The sequence below is a fragment of the Botrytis fragariae genome, assembly GCF_013461495.1.
Source record: "Botrytis fragariae strain BVB16 chromosome Unknown tig00000112, whole genome shotgun sequence".
Classification (NCBI taxonomy): Eukaryota; Fungi; Ascomycota; class Leotiomycetes; order Helotiales; family Sclerotiniaceae; genus Botrytis; species Botrytis fragariae.
In genome coordinates this window covers 1,723,211-1,743,672 of record NW_023500997.1, presented here as the reverse complement: position 1 = coordinate 1,743,672, position 20,462 = coordinate 1,723,211, and the positions used below count along the sequence as shown (strand labels likewise).

General features: G+C 39.0%; 4 protein-coding genes across 4 annotated transcripts; 1 reads left to right on the top strand and 3 right to left on the bottom strand.

Moving 5' to 3' along the window:
* Positions 1-4,989: 4,989 nt before the first annotated feature.
* On the bottom strand, positions 4,990-7,627 carry Bfra_008078 (putative heterokaryon incompatibility protein; the record flags this gene model as incomplete). The annotated part of the gene is made up of 2 exons (XM_037338443.1): positions 4,990-5,616; positions 5,672-7,627. 2 exons carry the CDS (start codon positions 7,625-7,627, stop codon positions 4,990-4,992), a joined length of 2,583 nt encoding a protein of 860 aa, XP_037190506.1.
* Positions 7,628-8,194: 567 nt separating this feature from the next.
* Bfra_008077 (uncharacterized protein) lies at positions 8,195-8,843 on the bottom strand (the record flags this gene model as incomplete). Its single annotated transcript, XM_037338442.1, has 2 exons — positions 8,195-8,341; positions 8,526-8,843. 2 exons carry the CDS (start codon positions 8,841-8,843, stop codon positions 8,195-8,197), a joined length of 465 nt encoding a protein of 154 aa, XP_037190505.1.
* A 3,589-nt stretch (positions 8,844-12,432) lies between these two features.
* Positions 12,433-14,809, top strand: Bfra_008076 (putative pheromone-regulated membrane protein; the record flags this gene model as incomplete). The annotated part of the gene is made up of 3 exons (XM_037338441.1): positions 12,433-12,498; positions 12,550-12,976; positions 13,023-14,809. 3 exons carry the CDS (start codon positions 12,433-12,435, stop codon positions 14,807-14,809), a joined length of 2,280 nt encoding a protein of 759 aa, XP_037190504.1.
* A 3,885-nt stretch (positions 14,810-18,694) lies between these two features.
* On the bottom strand, positions 18,695-20,038 carry Bfra_008075 (uncharacterized protein; the record flags this gene model as incomplete). Its single annotated transcript, XM_037338440.1, has 4 exons — positions 18,695-18,731; positions 18,829-19,191; positions 19,288-19,716; positions 19,767-20,038. 4 exons carry the CDS (start codon positions 20,036-20,038, stop codon positions 18,695-18,697), a joined length of 1,101 nt encoding a protein of 366 aa, XP_037190503.1.
* Between the last annotated feature and the right edge of the window lie 424 nt (positions 20,039-20,462).

Sequence of the window (20,462 nt, the reverse complement as noted above, 5' to 3'; positions counted from 1 at the left end):
ACTAGTGAATGGTTATCGATTCTCAAGGTGTGAAGTGTCGTTTGAAGCTCTTTCGTTTATTACTAGGTATATAAACTCTTAGTTGGTAGTATCGCAGTGTTTGAAATGTATAGAAACGGACAAGTACACAGAGATAGCCAGGATTCTTGGGCTAGCAAATCGCTGTGATTTGAAAGTTGCTGGGAACATGAATTTCCCTGTGGAGGGAGAGGGGATGCGATGAATATTTTTATCTCTATTAGAAAAAAGTCGTCTGATAAGTCAGTTTCGTTGTCATCTGATGGGCGGTAATATAATGACAGTTAAGACCTCTTGCTGTTCTTTCTAAAGTGGCGGCGGGGGGGAGGGGCAGATTCATAGTTATATCTTTGCTCACCTATTAGTTGGATTTTTATAATGCCCGAATTCTATAAATTGGACACATACTCACAATATCGAATTTCCTATCCAAATCCAAGCAGGGTGGAAATCCCATCGGTCAATTTTCATTCATTCTTGAGATATTGTGGAGGAGGAAATTGGGGTTGGGAGGGAATTTATATGCTGCTTTGACTGCAAATTGTTGTGCTAGCCTTAGCACTAACTGGGTGAATAAGTGAATAGCTACTTTGATCTCAGGTCTTGAAGTCCAGCGGTATGAAATGCTGAACATGTTGCTAAAGTGAAAATCTCCACTTTATTCCTCCAAATCTGATGTCTAGAATTTCTAATACCAATTCCAGTAATGTAAAGATCTCCCTCGACTATTCTGTTTCGTGATTGTATATTGAGGAATGAGGGCAGGAAATAGACATTCAACAGGCTAGTAAAGTATATACTTTACATGGTATGAAGTAAAGAATGCTCGCGGTAATTATTACATGCTAGTGTGTGGTTTATTGGGTAATTATTGTATGTTTGTATTTACACTATTACTAGCGTTTGTTGTCACTATTGATGAATAGGAAAGGGAGATCCGCACAATGGCAGCGATTTTGAAGTTTGACCATCTTTCATCCCCATCTTTTTCATCTCACTTTCTTGACTCTCTTCCCCTGTCGCCAAAGGCGCCAGAGAAACCCAAAGATCAAGCGCAAAAGTCCCGGCGTAATTACCGCAGACCTCCCTTGAGACTCCTCGATCCTTTGATTTCTGGCACATTATATGCGTGATCCAGTAACCCTGGGAATGGTCTCCCTTAAATACTCCCAAGTTGAAACCGCGCAATATCATCCACTTCTTGCTTCTCACTTCACAAACCTCAAATCAAATCTCACTCAAATCTCACTCAAATATAAAGAGGTATTTCAAACCTATTCTTCGATTCTTCGAAAAGTCAAGGTATCGAAATGGCATCGACCTTGACAGGTCTTGTTTGCTGAGTTGCAAAATCACTTTGGGCTCTCTTTGTCTGGTTGAATTATGGATGCTGGAAATATTGGATCCAGATACCTGAAGATCTCACCATCTGAAAATTTGATCGTGGATTTATCATCTAATAACTACACGAATCCCGCTGTTGTTTCACTGCTATCATTGTGGATATTCAAGACCCTAGTATTTTTATCTGAACATTTCAGCATATTTCAAGCTACGAGAGTATAGATGCACACTCTGTTTTCTTGTGTCTAACTATATTTCTTCAACCTGTACCAACCTAGCATGATTCTAAGTTCGAGCTCGACTTCTTTAATTTCCGAGTACTCGAGGGGTTTGGAAACTCTGTATTAAGTAATTTAGAAAATAAGTGAATGGGATTCGCTATGGAAGAAGTGATAATAAGCCTAGTGACATCCCTGTGGTAGCAGAATCCGTGGTTAATGAAGTGATCCTTTTGTAATTACTATAAATTCTACAATACCTTTATTATATATTGAATAAATCGTTTTTAAAGTATTAATATAATCAATTTAAGTCTCCATACCTTACAAAGCTTATTCTAATTAATAAGTTCTTAATGAATTTCTTGAATTCTGAAAGATTAATTGAAAGTTTCGATTTAAAGTAATAATTATTTATCAAATAGAAAGCTTCTAGGTTTTACTTGCTTTTTAATCCTTCTCCCTCTTTTTCTTTTTGTTTCCTTCTAAATTAATTTCTTATTAGATTTCAATAAAATAATAAAAAAGTTCTTTTAAGTATTTCAATTAGAATCTATTAAGAATTATTAATTTTTCTATCATATTTTTATTTTGAATCTTTTATTGAATTCGAATTTATTTATATAAAGATTGGAAATAAGTGAAATTCTTGTTTATTTAATGTATTATATATTTATAGTATAATAATAAAGCTTATAATTAAAGAATAAAATAAAAGTAATATATTTTCGAAAAAATCTATTTCCTTTTAAACTTTCAGCTAATGCTTTCTATCCACCCTCTAATTTTTATACTTGCTCCCCTTCTCTTTCTAACTTTTATACTTGCACCTTTTTGTTCACTTTGTTTTCAATTCTAATCTTCAAAAGCAATAAGGTCATATAAAGCCCTTATTTTCTTTTTTCTTATTGAAATTCAATAATAAATAGGTTACAAAAAGAACCGATTTGATTCGTTAGTAATAAAAAGTTTTATTTATTATTAATAAATATATATATTAATATTGTAATATATAAAATAGAAATTTGTGTAGAGGTTTATATTGAATTTCTCTTCGTCCGGAATATTAACTTTGCCACTACAGGGGTGTGTAAGAACTAATTTGAAACATCCTGTGTGTATAAAATACCTTCGACTACTCTGAGTTCAATCTTCCATCAAGAGTGAGCTTTGGCATTAGGACGAACAGCATAGGGAATTTTGCGGCGGGGTTTCAAGACTATGGTGTAGAGCAGATGATATCGTATCTTGTGTACATTCACAGTTACTGATGTTAGATGCTAAAGATTAGTGTTTGACGTTTCGGCGGTGATGACTTGTAGTGATAATGGCATCCCACTTCTCCCCAAATGACAATACGAAGCGAAGAATAACAACACCTCGTGAATTCCTATCATCCCACAACCAAAAATCATAATCCAATCTCTAACTCCGATAAAAATCAAGCACACAAGATAGAATGATTTTCATTCCCTACAAACGAACAACAAAAGTCCCATCTTTTAGTCGTTATGTTTACAGGCGCGTAACAATATCCCATCTCATGAGATCTGTATCAGGAGAAAATATGTATAGATTCTTAACTACTTTCGAATCGCTTACTTGATCTTTATCACATGTTTTCCAGATAGATATGAGAGGTATACTTGTCAAGTGAGCTCTTGGTCATGGATTCACTCACTTATCCTCATATATCCCATCCCATCCCGTGCAAAATCCACTTCGCAAACGACTATATAAACACCTGCCCATCATACTCACCATGCCCCAAATCAGCAACCCAGATTCGAACACCCAGAACTTACTATAGACCCATGATTATCTCCTCAAATTCCTAACACCAATCAATCACACCCCCCTCTTGGCTCTACAGCAGCCATTCCATCTCATTTTCATTCTCACCGTCTAAACTCATCGAGGATCCTCAACTACTCATCTAATCTCTGAACAACAAAAACAACAGCAGCAACAACAAAACAAAACAAAATAAATGTGCGACAACAGTAATCCTAATGATAATATTCATGAAATATAAAACACACAGCATAAAACACAAAACAGAAAACCAAAGAAAACCATGCCAATAACCCCTCACTTCGCAACATCAACTCATACTCAGACTCCGATCTAACTTTCCAATCTTGTAGCGCAGGATGAGTATTTCAAACTACGTATGGGTACCTATTTGTTATTTATCTATCTAACCCTCCATATAAACCGCACATACATCATAGTCCAACTTCTTGTATTAAATTGAGAGAATGGATATTGGTACTGTATTGATCGATCTCTTGCTAAGCGAGTCAATATCTACTCAGCACTACTCAACTCTACAACCCAGACACATCAACTTGATTTCAATGATCAGCTACTCAAACAGAAAGTTTGAAGTGGAGCTAGTTTAGAGAATACAACATCCCACACTATCCAACCGAAGTGAATCGAATCGAAGCTTACTTCCTCTCTATTCTCAACCTGCGGAAGGAAGGTAACTATTCCACAAGGCTTCTGCCTCTATCAGGACTGAGGAGTGAGATGAAATTCCACAATGCATCCATCATTTCATCAGAAACATATTGCTTCCAGCACTCAATCTACTTGCTATAGATGCGTTATCGATGTTTCTTCCTGCGAGACCCTAGCAATAATCAAAGTATCCAAATATGGATTCTCAATTTCAGAGAGAAACACTATTTATACTTGGAGAGCGAGGGTAATTATCACCCATACTGATATTCCACTACAGGATAAAATCATTATCCGCAATCTTAAGATTTCCGTTGTCACTCTGCCACTCCTCTGTAATCTCAAATAGTGTAGGCAATAGTATACTGCAGTAAAACTGTGGCGCATATTAGCATATTTGTGTAGCAGTTAGTACGTTTGGAAAGGGGGTTATATTACTTTGGTATTTATTCCTATATCTAAAAGATACTAGCAATAAATTGAAATACTGGAATTCATTATAAAAGATCCATTCCTATCTATATTAGGCTATGAAATATATATTTAAAGTATATTTTAGTATTTCATTATATTGTTAATAATATCAAATAACAAATAATATTGAATATTTTCAGTGCTATAAGTTTCAATATTATATATGTCAATATTTTAGAAAAATCCAATAATTATTACTATATCGACCTGTATATTGATTACGGGAAATACTATTGCCTACACTGATCTCAAATCATCACGATAGAATACTCCTTCCCCCTTCTTTTCTCTTTCATCTAGCAATCGACTCAAAACCACAGCTCAAACTCCCGCTGCATGAAATGATCCTCCTATAAAATGTACCCGTACCGTGCTGCAAAGTTTCGCATCGCGGCTACATAGATTTATCTCTGTGCATGACAGCTATACCATACCTGTCCGATTCCTCCACTCTTTAATCTCACCCCGCTTAATGAATTGCAATAATCTCATGCTGGAGCGGCTGTATAAATTTCTCCCAATCTTCCATATCATGAACTCTTCTTTGCACTCTTGCTGATTCTTGGAAGTGTTGAGGGTCTTCAAGGTTGTCAGGGGTTTCATAGTCGTCGGAGCCGTTGGAGCGTCTAAGGTATCTAGGGTGTCCAGAGTCTTCAGAGTAATCAGAGTCTTCAGAGTCTTCAGAGTAATCAGAGTCTTCAGAGTCTTCGTATTCTTCAGAGTCTTCAGAGTCGTCGGAGGAAGAGAAAGCTTCACTCCATTCCCTCCATTCCTCCAGCCCCTCTTCGAACCACCACTCATCATACTCTCCCTCATCATCTAAAGTCTCACTCGGAACCCGCAATCCCAATTTCCACCATTCTCTCATCTTCTCAACATTTTTAACGAGTTCTATCTCCCTCTTCCTTTCCCTCTCTCTCTTTCTTTCCCTCAGTTCCTCCTTGAACATCTCTCTCTCCCTCTCCCTCTCTTTCTTTTCTCCCCTCCGTCTCTCCCCTTTCACCTCTTTGTCCTTTTCCTTTCCCTTACTCTTCTTCTCATTATCATATTCATATTCATGTCCATCATCATACCTCAATTCACAACCAACAACGCACTCCCCCACATACCTAACATGATTCACCCCCCTTCCCTTTCCCCACTCCACCCACATCCGTTTTCAGAAGAATCACCTCTGTGTTCTTTATCTCACAAGTCGTAGCCGTACGATTAGCCCTTTTCATCTCGTTCAGCAAATTCCCAACAACCATTTCCATTTTTCTCTTCAAGTTTTCTTCCGATTCCTTCTCCCTCTCTCTCTCCCCTTCTCCATCGCTATTTCCCTCACCCTCAATTTTCGCCAACACTCGTGCTGCTCTGAATAGTGAATTCACCATCCATAAATAAGCTCTCTTGTTCAAAACAAACAAATACCTCTCCGTCTCATAAATCCTTTCGTGCCAAAGAAGTTGTCCATCATCCCTACAATCTACATATTTCTCCATAGCCTCCTTTTTCTTTTGTCCAAAAAAATTCTCAAACCCTCTATCCAAAGCCTCCTTATCCTCTCTCTCCCTTTTCCTTTCCTTCTTCTCAACCCACCCATCGCCCTCGTCACCATCATAGCCCCGCAAGACATAATACGACCCCTTTTCCTCCCCATTGAACGTCCATATTTCATCTCCTACTTCCGTTCGCACACTCACCAGTGCAATTTTCCCATTGCCCAAAACCGCAAGTTTCTTGCTCCTAAGAAAATTTCCACTGATATCCGTCATGGCCATCAATACGTATATCCATAAATCTTCCGAGTAACTTTGATTATACAACACTTTCGTATCGATCTTCAGCAGTTCTAGATCTGCGGGATCTGCGATTTTGGAAATCAGTTCCATTCTGTCGAAGAATATGTCTGTGGCGCTTGGATACTCATGTTGAAAGAAAAACTTTTCCAGATCTTTTGAGATATAGTTATAGGGAGAAGTCTCTGAGGTATTGAACCACGCACAGAAATGTTCACAAACGAGACGAACTTTCATCTTCTTATCAGCAATATAGGCATTCTTTCGATGACTTTCCATGGCACGCAAATTCTTGATTTTATGACACAAAGCAAAAACATCCTCCCTCCTCGGAATCTCATTTTTGACCACTTCCACACAATTGACCCTTGTTCCAATACAACCCAATATAGCCTTTTCCCCCAGAACAACATGTATATCCCTCATATCATGAATACCGTTACCTGTCTTCCCTTTCTGCAAACGCCACTTCGCATCCATAGAAACTTTTTTCGAGGTCCAGTCCGGTACCCAGGTTGGTAGATTCCATTTCCTCTCTTCAAAGTTCACATCTTCCACATGCGACAGGAATCCAAAATTAGATTGTTGATTCAAAAAATACAATGTCAAATCCGTATACACATCTGTTATTGTTTTTCGATAATCGATTTCGATTAATTTTTCGATTTTTGGGTTCTTACTTTTCGTGTGGTTTACAAACATGGCGAGATGTCCATACAACATATCTCTTGGATCGGACACGCCATACCCACGACGCGAGTGAAGAATCTGAAGCAGATAATCGCATGGGTCAGAGCTCTGCGAAGTCCTTGATACAAAGCTTTCGCGCAACTTGCACATCTCGACTAGAACATTGTAATTTGGAGACTTGACCAATGCAGAATCATGCTTGGAATTGAACTCGAAAATGAGGCTTGTAAAGTTTTTCCATCTGAGACGATAATTTCCCACTTGTACCCAGGGATCACCGGAAAGAACCAGTTCTTGGAGAATCCAGATTCTTCTGAACCATGGCATCTCTAATAAGTGAAGAACTAGATCATCAAGTCTTGAGTCCATATGTTCTTTCGATGGTAGATCAAATTTGCCATCGGTATTGTGCGATCTTCGAACGTTGGATGGAAATCCTGGTTTAATTTGCTTCGTCAATGACGAGGATATTGGATGGAGCAATGATTTAAAGATTTCATCGGTTTCTGAGGTTGCTTCTCCAAGGAATATAATAGTGTGCCTTGCAACTTCATAAATCAAACTCATCAAACTAACCTGTGTGTTCTTTTCTTCATAGTCAGATTGGTTGATGCAGATTCCATCTGCCCATATCATTGTATCTTTTCTGTTATCTCGTAAATGACGTAATGCCGAGTCAAGGCTTGCGGTAACAAGTAGTGGTTTCCCATCGACTAATACTGTCCTCCTGTTGTTTGCGTCTCCTCAGACATAAGAAAGTGCCGAATAATTATCTATGAGAGGTTGGTTGTAATGGAATAGAGTAGAATGAATTAAGCTGCATGACAAAGGTGATTTGCTGGATAAAGCAGAATGAATGACAATGATGCGAAACTCATCAGGTTCGAGAAGAGGAGCGTATTGATATTGTCGAACATCCTCCATTTTTGGAAATTTTGGTGCCAAGTTAGGTTCCTAGGCGATCAAGATTTCTTAAGTCTAAGATTCATTTATGAATAACCTTCTTTATAGTCTTCAGATTTGAGGCGTGGCGTCAAGAAACGAGATATGCATGTAAGATAAATGTGGAGATATTGCTGAGGTGAGATAGATTGATCGACATCATCCACAATCATGGACAAAAAGATTAATCAACAAAGTCATTCAGACCAATCTTCGATGTAGCATCCGGGACTTAGACCCATTTTCAAAAATATTTCAGCCTCAACTAGAGGAGATAGCATCGTTCACTGAACGTATGCCAAAGGGAATTGCGAACGAAAGCTTGCTTGACGATTTCACAGGTGGTGCTCTTATCGCCAGTGCTCCATTTTGTTTCTTCCAGTGAATAGGAATTTCCGAAAACTGATTCTATGGACTTGATATCATTAGAACGCCGAGTCGCAACGTGGGGTGCTAGTCTTATCAATACCTTCATCCACAAATTTTCATATCTTTTCCCCATCCTACTTGTCTTCAAAGGAGTTCCCATCTCCCTTCCGCCTTTTTCTGTCTGATCTTCAAGCAATTTTTGCTTTCCTTTTCCAACACATACCTTCTTGTTCTCAAACGTATTCGACAATTTCTTACATTCAGAACCATTTCTAGACATAACCCAACAATATTCATAGCCATCCGTTTGTGGTTCTATAGTGATTTGACATCCTTTAGGCATGGCCTTTGCGATGACATAAGGCTGTAAATGCAAACATAAATTGGGAATTTTTCCTACCTCCTCATTTTTGATGGCATTCTTCTTACGATTCGGAGACACGTGAGCTTCTACTACTGCCCGTTTCGAGTATTCTAACCATTCTCGAGCGACTTTGAGTTGAACTGTGTTGATTCTCTGGTTTTGCAAGAAAACTTCCATGCTGCTGAATGCAATTGTCAAGAACCCACTTCAAGTTCGTTTCCTTATACGAAGGGTGTGGTTTGACTATAGCTATCATTCTTTTTTCGTCATCTTGAGCTTCATAAACAATCGACTTCGAGTCTATCAACTGGAGATTGCATGATTCAGGATCATTGATGATGAACTTATCATAGATTGCAAGTTTTTGTGGTGCAACTTGACTTGGAGTTACGGCGTAAAGAAATAGATAAATGGTACGGCATTGTTGTTGAAATAATGATTGATTGAATGGATTTCTGGCTTTATGTATCGACCAGATTGATGATCGGATTCTTGATGCTACTAACATTGAATTACAAAGGGTATAAAAATTGCGAATCGTGGGATGTAGTGGGATACAGTGCGATGTCTTGAGGTCGAATATCTCAGAGCTCGAGTTCAACCTTATCACATGATTTCCGTAAAATTTGATATACCGCTTTAGCAGGAAAGGTGGGTTGATGGCTTGTGTGGCTGTGTTGTGGCAGATAGATATTGGATTGAATTTACTTGGCAGAATTATCATACCAAATGGGTCTGATTCTCAATCGCATACCTACCTATTGATCTTCTTTCATGAATAGTCTGCCTCCACGGCAGTGGCCCCCGGAGGGCCAGCGGAGCGTCATTGCATTTCACTTGAATTGTATGTTACCGATATGGTTCAAAATCATGTAGTTATTATATTCAATTCATGGGAGCAAGCCCCCAAACCCCCATAGCTCGCTGCGCTCGAAGATTTAACTTTTGGGCTTGTTCGGAAATCGTGCAATTGACAATCTCCATCGTCCATACGAGCTACGAGGTATTTTCATTAGCTTCTTCTCTTCGTCATTCTTCGCTTCCAATAGAGTTGATGTTTCCCCAATGTTTCATAGTGTGCGCATTTGATAGGTAGATAGATCAATGCAGCTGATATCCAATTACTTTGAAGTAACCATTGTACTACATAAAGAAGGAAGGAAGTAGAGTGTTTAGAATTGGTTGATTTGTTCTCCATTCGATTGCAGTATTGAATGCTTTTGACGACGGGTAGCGGATGTATGGGATGGGATGGCATGGGATGGGATGGGATGGCGGTAGTAATAAAGTTTGAAACTTGAATAAAGGTTTAAGACTTTTCGGTGGAATCTCTTCTCTTCTGGGTGAGTGGACTCGGTGGATTTGGTGGATTTGATGGAACTTTCGGAATTTTTTGAAATTCACGTGGTGATGGGAATTTAATTTCTTATGAAATACGGAGTACGTACTTTGTATGTATATCGTATATCGTATTGCAAGGTTGAACTTGATTCCTGGAAGAATACCAGGTAACAATCTGTGTAAGGAAAGACGCTCTTTTTCTACATGAAACGAGAGAGAAAGGACCATGAGCAGGGAAAAAGGGGGGAATGGTCTCAATATGGTTCATGCTATCGATTGGTGAACTTCGGAGTCGGGGTACAGAGAGCATGCCTGCGTGCCTGCGTGCCTGCGTGCTTGATGAAATGCCTGACTAGGGGTAATTGATCAGATTCAAGGCACCAAAGTAATTCGATTGGTTGAAATATGACATTGTGGAGCGACACTACACCATTTCAGGACAAGCGCCTTTGTGATTACCCAGTCACATAATGAAATAATCCCCACAGCATTTCAACCAATGGTAATTTCTATGTCCCCCAGATTAATAACGGATATCATTATCCTTATCGAGGGATTTATCTCTCTTTTTATCTTTTCTTTCCTTTTTGTCCCTGCGTTTCGTGCCTTGCTGACTCCACTCTTTTCACTCTAACTGGTTATCTCTGGTGGGGGGGGGAATCCTTGAATATTGAAGGAAGTGAAAGGAAGCAGAGAAGAGTGAAAGAGTGAAGAGTGAAGAGTGAAGAGTGAAGAGTGAAGAGTGAAGAGTGAAGAGTGAAGTGTGAAGTGTGAAATGAGAAATGAGAAGTGTGAAATGAGAAGTGTGAAATGATCGCCAAATAATAACTCCGTTTCCATGCGCGGAATAATCCATTTTGGAATTGGTTGAAGCTTCACATGAATCACATGAAATGCTTCATATCAATTTTCATCCATTGATTGTGAATATCGAAGTGGCCGTTCAAAACTTCTCCCAAGAATCCTCCTTACTTTACTTTGTCCTCAGTAACATCAAACACCGAAAGATATTTCTTCTTGCTTGGCTTCTTCCCCTGCATGCCAACTTTACATGATCAGCCACCCAACAGCCACAGAACGGTACGAGCAGACACAGAACACAGACTACACCCTAAACTTGTCTCACTGCATTACACCACTGCACTGCACTGCACTGCGCTTCACTGCACTCCACTCTTCAATCATCAATCCATTCATTCATTCATTCATTATCCACCACTGACTTCCTCCTCTTACCCTCACCCTCAATCTCTTCCTGGGCAAAGAGAACTTCAAACGCTCAAACGACGCTCGTACGAACTTCATTCTCGACTTTTGTTCATCGCTTCTTTCGCAACTGCTACCTCTCTTCATCCCATCAAACCCACCGTTTCTACTTGTAAAACAGACATCCGAGCTCAGAATCCTTTAAGAATAAGATCACTGAAATAGAAGCTGGACTTTGCCACAATTCAATATCTCACGTTGGATAATTCGAGAGAGGGAGAAAGGAACAGAGTTATACACACACACACACACTCAACATTCGTTCTTGATTGCAATTTTTTCATTCGTTTTTGATATCACGATTTCTTTACAATCGCATTTGTACCACAGTTTTTCCTTGGCTAAAGAAAAGAAAGAAACTCAATTTCGACCGCCAACTTCCGACCAATTCCTAACGACCCATACCAATTTCGAGGTACCTGTCGAAGGACGATCAAACCCGCGCGCTTCAGAGTAACAGAATCAGGAAGACATCTCACCAAAAAGAAAGAACAATTCCTTTTTCAATTGGATCGTTCCAGTCAAGCAATGTCAATTTGATCTTCAATTAAGAAGATTTCAATACCATTAATTGGCTTGGTTCGCTTCAAATCGCATGAATAGTGAATATTCTTGTCGCATTCGCATTCATTTCCACTTTCTCGTGAATTGGTCACAGATCAACAAAAATATGATTCAACAATAGAAACGGCCACTCTTTACCTTTTCTATTGTGCTTCCTTCCTTGCTCAGCTTTAAGCCACGGTCGACCCGAAAACTTATATCCACAATCCTACTGTCGTGGACGTTTGTACCCGTCACCCGTTCATTCGACCTGTACCATCCAAGACTAATCGTTGTCTTACCTTTTTCATATCCGTCCTCGATTGATATCATTCATACGACTAAAGTACATGAATACTTACTCGACATATCAGTTGTACATCACCCTCACTTAACCTGCACAAGTCGATACTTCGCAGGCGGAGAACGACAAGTGCATCAAATATAACTCGACGTGCATTATATCGAAGAGACTCACTCATTGCGAAATATCCCACAAAACCTTCAAGGTTACGATTCCTTCTTTTCTAGCCAGGTGCTTCGACATTATATCAATTGTCATCGTGGCAGAGCCAAACGAATTTAATTAAAAGATATACCTTTCACTACTTCAGATATGGGGGTTTTTTCAAGACGTGTGAACAAAGACGACCTACGTCCTGAGCAGAAATGGGACTTTATTGTAAGACTTGGAATGTCATTGGGAATAGGAAGTTGCTAATTATCTTTACAGAGTCTTAACGATTTTAAATCCACATCCTGTCTCACTCCTTTCGCATATGCATATCTTTGGATTTCTTTAGTCATATCTACCGCCGTTTATGGTGTAGATACTTTTACCGCCGTCAACCTCTTAGCTTTCAATCGATGGTCTGGTGAAATTCAACCAATCATTCCTCTCAATGTTTCGAAATGGATCTTTTCTGGATGTATCATTGCTTCTTGGATTAATATTGGATTCGAACATTTACGAGCTTGGAGAGTTATGCGACGAGGAGCTGTTGCCGAAAGTTATTTAGACAATCTTGCTGTTCGACTTGAAAGTATTAAAATGGGACAGACTGGTCGAGGTTGGAGAAGGTTCTTGGTCTTTGCCGAATTGACAAAATCTAAAAAGGGAACCGAATATGTTGCGCTATTTACATATTTCGCTTTTCAATGTACGTCGCAAAAGAACCCCCATATTTTCATTACTAACATTTATAGCTTGGATTCGTGTTGTATTCTGTCAAGGACCTCGTCAAGTCATCAACGCATTAACTCTGTACTCAGTGTTTCATGCAAAACTCGACCCTACTGAATCCAATGATGTTGGAGATGCCCTCTTAACCTTTTTCAAAAAGGTTGGAATCCTTGCAGAACAAGAACATCAACAAGCAGTTATCTTGTCTGGTATGATCTTCACACTTGTTATTTGGATCTTTTCCGCACTAAGTCTTATCCTCGCAATCCTGTTCTATCTACTGTTCTTATGGCATTATATTCCAAATCACGATGGTGGACTTACAGGCTATTGTGAGCGAAAGATTAATGAACGTTTGACAAAGATTGTTAGTGCCAAGGTTAACAAGGCTATCGAGGAAGAGGAAAGAAAACGAACCAAAGCAGAACAAAGGGCAGTAAAGAAAGGAGAGAAAGTTTCTGGGCGTCAAGCTACCATTCCAGCACTTTTCGATTCGAAAGAAGACGATAAACTTCCGGATATGCCTGTGCTCAATAGAGCAGATACAATGGCAACCCTACCGCAATATACATCACGACCAGGTACGCCAAGTAGTAATCTCCCACAAACAGCCAGTTTTGAACTTGAGAAATTGGATCAAAAACGACCATTACCTGGACGATCTGTTACAGGGTCAAGTTATGCTTCAAATGCTCCTCTTATGGGTAATGCAGGTGATATGGGAAGGTTACCGGACTTACCACCACTTGATACAGATATGCCATTCCCTGCTCCACAAAGAACAAATACTGGAGGATCTCAAGGTAGTCAATGGCAACGTGGTCCACCGCAAGGTCCTCCTCAAGGTCCACCAAGAATGCCATCTGCAATGGGTGATCGTGGATTTACAGCAAGTCCACTTTCTTATGCTGATGGACGAAATACACCTGGATTTCCTGGACCACAAAGACAAAATACCATGGATTCTTTTGGAAGACCAATTCCTCGATCACATACACCTATGGGTCCTGGCCCAGCTCCGTCAATTGGAAGACGTACACCATTCGATCCTGCTATGCAAAATCCTCAAAATCGTATGATGTCTCCAGCATCAGAATATGGATCAGAGTATGGAAGACAAACTCCATTTAATCCAGCACTTCAAAATCAAGGTCGACCATCACCAGCTCCAGGGTCAGAATTTGGAGGACCCAGGCCACCATTCAATTTCTATAATGATCAAGGAAGATCATCTCCAGCTCCTGGATCTGAGTTTGGTGGTCCAAGACCACCATTCAACTATAATCAACAAGGACGTTCATCACCAGCACCTGGACCTGATTTCAATCGTAGAACGCCATTCGACCCAGCTCTCCAAAACAATGGACGTTCTTCTCCAGCTCCATCAAATATGGGTCAAAGATATGGGCAAAATACACCAAGTCCACCATCAACAAATCCAGCTGGGTATAAACCATTCAATCCGAATTCCATTAACCCAACATTAGCATCACCCGTCGAACAAGAAGAACAACACCAACATGGTTTTAATTTCGGTACGGGAACGTCGAGTCCACCTCGAGTTAGAAATTTAACGGAACCTATTCCAAGGGCTGCGACTACGGGACCAGAACAAATGAGATCTTATGGAAATCGAAATGAAGATTATGGAGATGAGGAAATGGGATCGATTTCACCTCCTAGGAGAGCTGCTACGGAAGTTGGTGAATTTAATCCAGATCAAAGAACGAATCAAAATCAAACTCATCAAAGACATGGCTCTGAGTCTGGTTCTGGATCTGGATCTGCGCCATGGGGAGGTTATAGATGAGAGGTATTTTGAATTTAAGGGTTTTGAAGAATTGAGAAATGGCGTTCAATCTGGACTGGATTGTATATTTAAAGCGAAACGCTGATAGGGGGTGTTCAACTTTTAACAGCGATGAATTACATACTTGGTGGTGTTTTGAGGTGGTTTTTTGGTGTTTATAGGAAGGAGGTTTATATTTATTCACTTACGTTCTTTATGAAGATATTTGAAAGGAGAAGATGAGGAAAACGAGATTTACATACCACTTGTATGTACGACAGGGAGTTTACCGCTCGTGAGGTGGTGGTGTCATATCTGGGGGAGAGATGACTTGGGGATGTTTATATGATGATTTGGTGGATTGAAAGATGGATTGATGATAGTAATGAAGAATTACTGAATTGGAAACGGTGGGATGAATCGATGGTTTCGAAATGGGGTGAGGTGGATACTAGGTAGATAGATAGATAGCTTTGAGATATCTAGTTTGAAGAGATGAAATGATATATTACCTCGATCTTTTTTGTTGCTCTGACTATTCTTTTTTGACGTATCTCTTCTCATTTGTCGAGCTGGATTTAATCTAGTAGTTACTAGTTAGAGGTTCTAAATTAGAAGAAAGCCCCTTATCTCAATAGGTATTGAGGTGAATGAGATGTTATACTCTTCTTGACAGATGAGTTAAACTTTATTATAGTATGTAGTATGTAATACGTAAATGAGTATTACGATTATGTTATACGGTTGATGATTTTCTAGAGGAGCTGTGTGTATGTGTGTGTGTATTGAGATTTGTTTGTATATTATTAATATAAGGTTTTTTTGAGGGAGGGAGGAGGGGCTGTTTTTCGGCGGCGAGGGGTAGGTGGGTAGGTGGGTAGATGGTAGGCAGATGGTAGATAGACGGTAGATGCTAGGTAGGGGTATATAGTTGATTTATTTGTATAGTTATATTTATAGTTAGACTTATATTTATCTATTTATTTATTTATTTATTGAAATTGAGAGTAAGGGACGAGGAATGAGGGTAAGGGGTAAGGGATGAGGATGGTTTCAGGGTACAGATAAAGACTTATATTGTACCATAAAGGTAGAAGAGCTACGGAAGAGAAAGGCTCTACTTGTAAGAAGTAGGGCACGCTAGTGGTCAATGCCTGAGGCACCAAGGCAACTACAGGAAATATAGTTGGCGCCGTGACAGGTGCGAGATGAGGGTAAGGAAGGAAGGAGGAGGGAGGAGAATCAATGAGTATTGGGTATTGAGTTAGTAAACGAATGAGTAAGGGCGCGTTCAGATCGATCTTTTTTTTTGACGTTAGACCTAATGTATTAGCCATATTAGGTTTAATATTACGTTTACCGAACGCAATATCAGATCCAATATTTTATTAGTTCTAATATATTTAAAATAGCAAATGTATCAACTTTTCTCAACTTTTCTCACACAGTGGTCAGTAAGTAGTAACCTTTTAAATACTATTAACCAATATGTTTGAGAAAAGCGATATTACTTTTATTTTCAATTCAATCTTGTACATCCCAATCTTACTTCGAATGTATTAGCTTTAATATTTCAAATATCCTTATCATTTTATCATTATTAGAGATTTCGTCAAATATACATAAAATCGATTCGAACGCGCCCTAAGTGATTATATAAGTATCTGGATTTCAGGGGAGTAATGATATTGGAGTGGTGGTATTATGGAATGAGATATAATGAGATGGGATGGGATGGAGTAGGTAGGTATAGTAGATAGACATAGATAGACATAGATATTTAGGGAAATGAAATAGATGATGGATTTGAGATATGGATTTGGGATGTGGGAAGTTGAAAGGGGGTTGGTTAATGGGGTTTATGGGTTAGTAGGATGAGATATGGAGGGATTGATGGGGGGGGTTTGTTGATGGGTGGGGATTAGGATTCGGATGGCGATTGGGGTTTACATTAAGTATCTTATGTATGGATGGATTTGAGATTTGGGAGGATGGGTAGAGAGGAAGAATGGAGAGAAGGTGGTGGATAGATGAGGATTAGAGGTTGAGGATTAAAGACTGGGGATTCAGGATTGAGAATCGAAAGAAGATGAGAAGCAGATAAATAGAAGAGAGAAATAATATGATTGTAGATGAACAGGCATGTACAAAATAGCCGATAATGTAGATAGGTTATTGTTGATATCACCATGGGGATGGTAAAGTCAATATAGTACTATGGTTCACACTGTTGTAATATTGCTTGAGGTTCTGAAAGCTAGGGCTACGAAACTTATATGCTACAATGCCGAGGCACTAGCGCAAGCGCTAGTGCAGCCACATGATCCCTGTCCCGACAGTTATAGATAATCTTATGATGAGAAAAAGAAAGAAAGAAAGATCTTGAAATACCTATTATCTTCTCAATCTTGTGGATCGTGGATTGTAATTGAGATGGGAGATTGAGTTTTTGAATGAATGAATGAATGAATGAATGAATCATCAGTAGACAGATCCGTTAGAGATCGAATGAGATCTTGTATTGTATTTCACTCTAAGTAAGCTAGACTTCAACTAAGTCATATATTTCCGACGTAGATTGGACTGGACCGAATCAAGCTATTCATGTAAGTAACAAGATATCAAAAACTTAAACTTCGATATCGTATAGTAATTCTGTGATTGAGCAGATGAATTGTTTAGATGGAGAATTCACACCTACTTATTATTGATATCTGGATGTGAGGATTTAGCTTTTATATTGTGGATTTTGATTTTGATTTATTTGTATGGGTAGGTAAGTAGGTAGGTAGATAGATAGATATTATAGAGGACTTATCTTGATATATTCTCACTGAGACAGAGATGATTCGATTGATGTTGAATACTGTGATGATATTTTTTAAAAATTGAGTAGGTGGGTGGCTACTTAATTTGGATCTAATGTGTAGGTTGTGGATGATCTTTTTTCTTTTCGTAATACTTGCAGAGTTTTAGAGTAGTGTTTCTAAGTGAGAATTTTGAAAATTGTACAAATGATTTGAGAAGATTGTATACTCGATATAATAGGAATGATAAAATGTTGGATGCATTATAATAATGCTCATTCAAATCGAAGAATTCTGATTGATGTTTACAGGTTAGTCTCGGTAAACTCACAAGTTCGTTGTATTATGATTCTTCTCGATTACTTAAGATCGCTTGAGGTCGCTTATGATTTTACCTGGAGGACCTAGATATTAAGGGGTAAGTATAGAGATAGGAACAAAATGATGTGTTTGAATTGAATCTATCGCTTTTTGAGATCAAGAATGAATATTCTAGGAAATGATGTTTTTATAGTGGTAGTATAAAGATAGATATATATGTATACTTATATCACCAATTATAGATATATCTGAAATGTCTAAATGAGAGATATCTCCAGGAATACATGTAATTACCCCCCCCCCCCCCACACCCCCCCAAAAATCATACCCTAACCCGTGCATCCAATCGGATAATTCTATGGACATTCAGTCATCAATGTATAAAATTTAAAAACGCTCAATTGTTCGCGAGATCACTGGATGTGCGCTTAAACATTAAGATTTCGTAAATCTCGTAAAGATTCCAGGCTATAATGGTAGATTTTACTACATACGTTGTAGCTGCAACTTCATAGCGCTGTTGATCATTTATCGGAGAATATTCAGCGTGTAGCATGCGCTGTGGCAAAGGGCAAGAATGACGCAAGTAGAGGGAACTTTCCGATAGTGTCTGTGTCTGTGTCTGTGTCTGAGAACTTAATAATGAGCATACCGGGTCTTTTTGTTATATGAAGAAATGCTTGTTTGTAACTACTAACTAGTGGTTTCATGAGCTTCCTGTTATCTTTGAGTGTCATGGTTGGTGCGTAAATCATAGCAAGCAATTAGTCGAATAGTCTCAAATCTTATCGAGACCAACTGGTTGAATACTGGCACTGCTCGTCCTTCATTCAATCAGTGTTAAACTGTGATGAAATTTATGACAATAATTTTTTTTGATATCCCCAGAACCCATTTCCTTCATCTACTAACTAGGCACTTAACCAAGTCCCCCCTTTTATCCTCACATCACTTTCCCCCCTCTTCCTCACCATTTCCCTCTCACTATCATTCTCGTAATCCTCTCCTGCAAATACCACCGGTCGTCCATGATCAAACTCTTTACTAATCGTGGGCGCTGGACTGCTGACCGTTTCTGCCAACTCTAACGTTTGCATATCATCTGCATCATCGTGTTTGATGGAAATATCGGTTTGGATGCCGATTTTAAGGGCCATGCGATTCTTGGGTGGTAGATAGGTGTTGGGGAGAACGGAAACTTTGGCGATTAATTCGGCCATGGACATTTCGATGTTGAGTTTGACAATGTAGGCGAGAGGATGGAATTGCATGTATCTGGTTATGGTGTTAGTTTTGAGTCTGTGGGACAAATTACAGGATGAAAGGAAAGAGACAAAAGACGCGGAACACTTAAGGACTGGGGTAACCTACACAAAAGAGTTCTTCAAACTCATCATTCCGATAATTAACGCATCCATACTCAAGGAAAATACCACCAACACAGCATTAAACTTAATCAAGGTCTTGTATTTTTGCAAGCCATTGCCCACAAGCTTGCTGTATACCGTTTTCATAAAATACAGATTTAATAAAGCATCCACCAACAGATAAATACTTTTCTCGCAACGATCCCAAACGTCATTGATGTGAATAAATCTTTCTGAAACTTGTAGTCTGGCCGGAATCCAAATGCAATAGACCGAAATGTTGATAAGTGTGATGATCACTGCGACGGCGATTTTGAGATGAACTGCTTTTTTTTTGACGGTGAAGAGAATGCTAATTCGATTTACTATAATCTGGAGGAGAAATTGAACTTGTAGTGCCCAGAGAGTGAGAATGCAGAAAAAGAATGCGAAACTAAATTATGTTAGAGGGAGATAACAAATCTTAAACGCTGGAAGGTATACCTTGGGGGAACAATTTCAGCATCATACAAATGAATCCAGCATATGATTGCGAATGCCAAACATACGGCGAGTTCAGACCATATCATTACCACATATGGAGTATGAACTCGAGTGATTCCATAGCGTTGTCTAACTCTTCTTGTTTGTTTATATGCCGTCCATGCTGTCAACCATCCAAAACCAAGAGTCCATCCAAAAGCAATCGAAGCGATGGCTAAGTCAGCGCTTGTCGTAGGTTGGGCCACATAATTTGAAGAGAGCAATGTGAGCATAATGATGATTGATGTCGTGAAGCCTTCACCGAAGCTGGATCATCTCTGGGTGGGGCTCAATGCAATAATGAAATCAAATGAACGCCTAGAACGAAAAAAATAATGTAGAAACGAAAGGAGATAACGACAGTAATATAATAGGATTATCTCAGGGTAACGGACGTCGTTTGTAAATCGTGATACAAGGTCTAAAACTACTTTGTATAGAGTTCTTGAATCGAAATAGAAGTTTCTTTGAGATCGATTCAGGGACCAGATGTCAGAAATGATCAGCTAAAACTCTATTAATTACAATCAGTAATCGCATAGTGTTTGGTTTCTGGGTGTATACTATACCTATGAAGATTTTTATGAAACAGGGGCCAGGATGAAGCGACGCTCTGGGCCTTGGTTTAAAGTTCACCTCAAGAATATCCAGATCTCT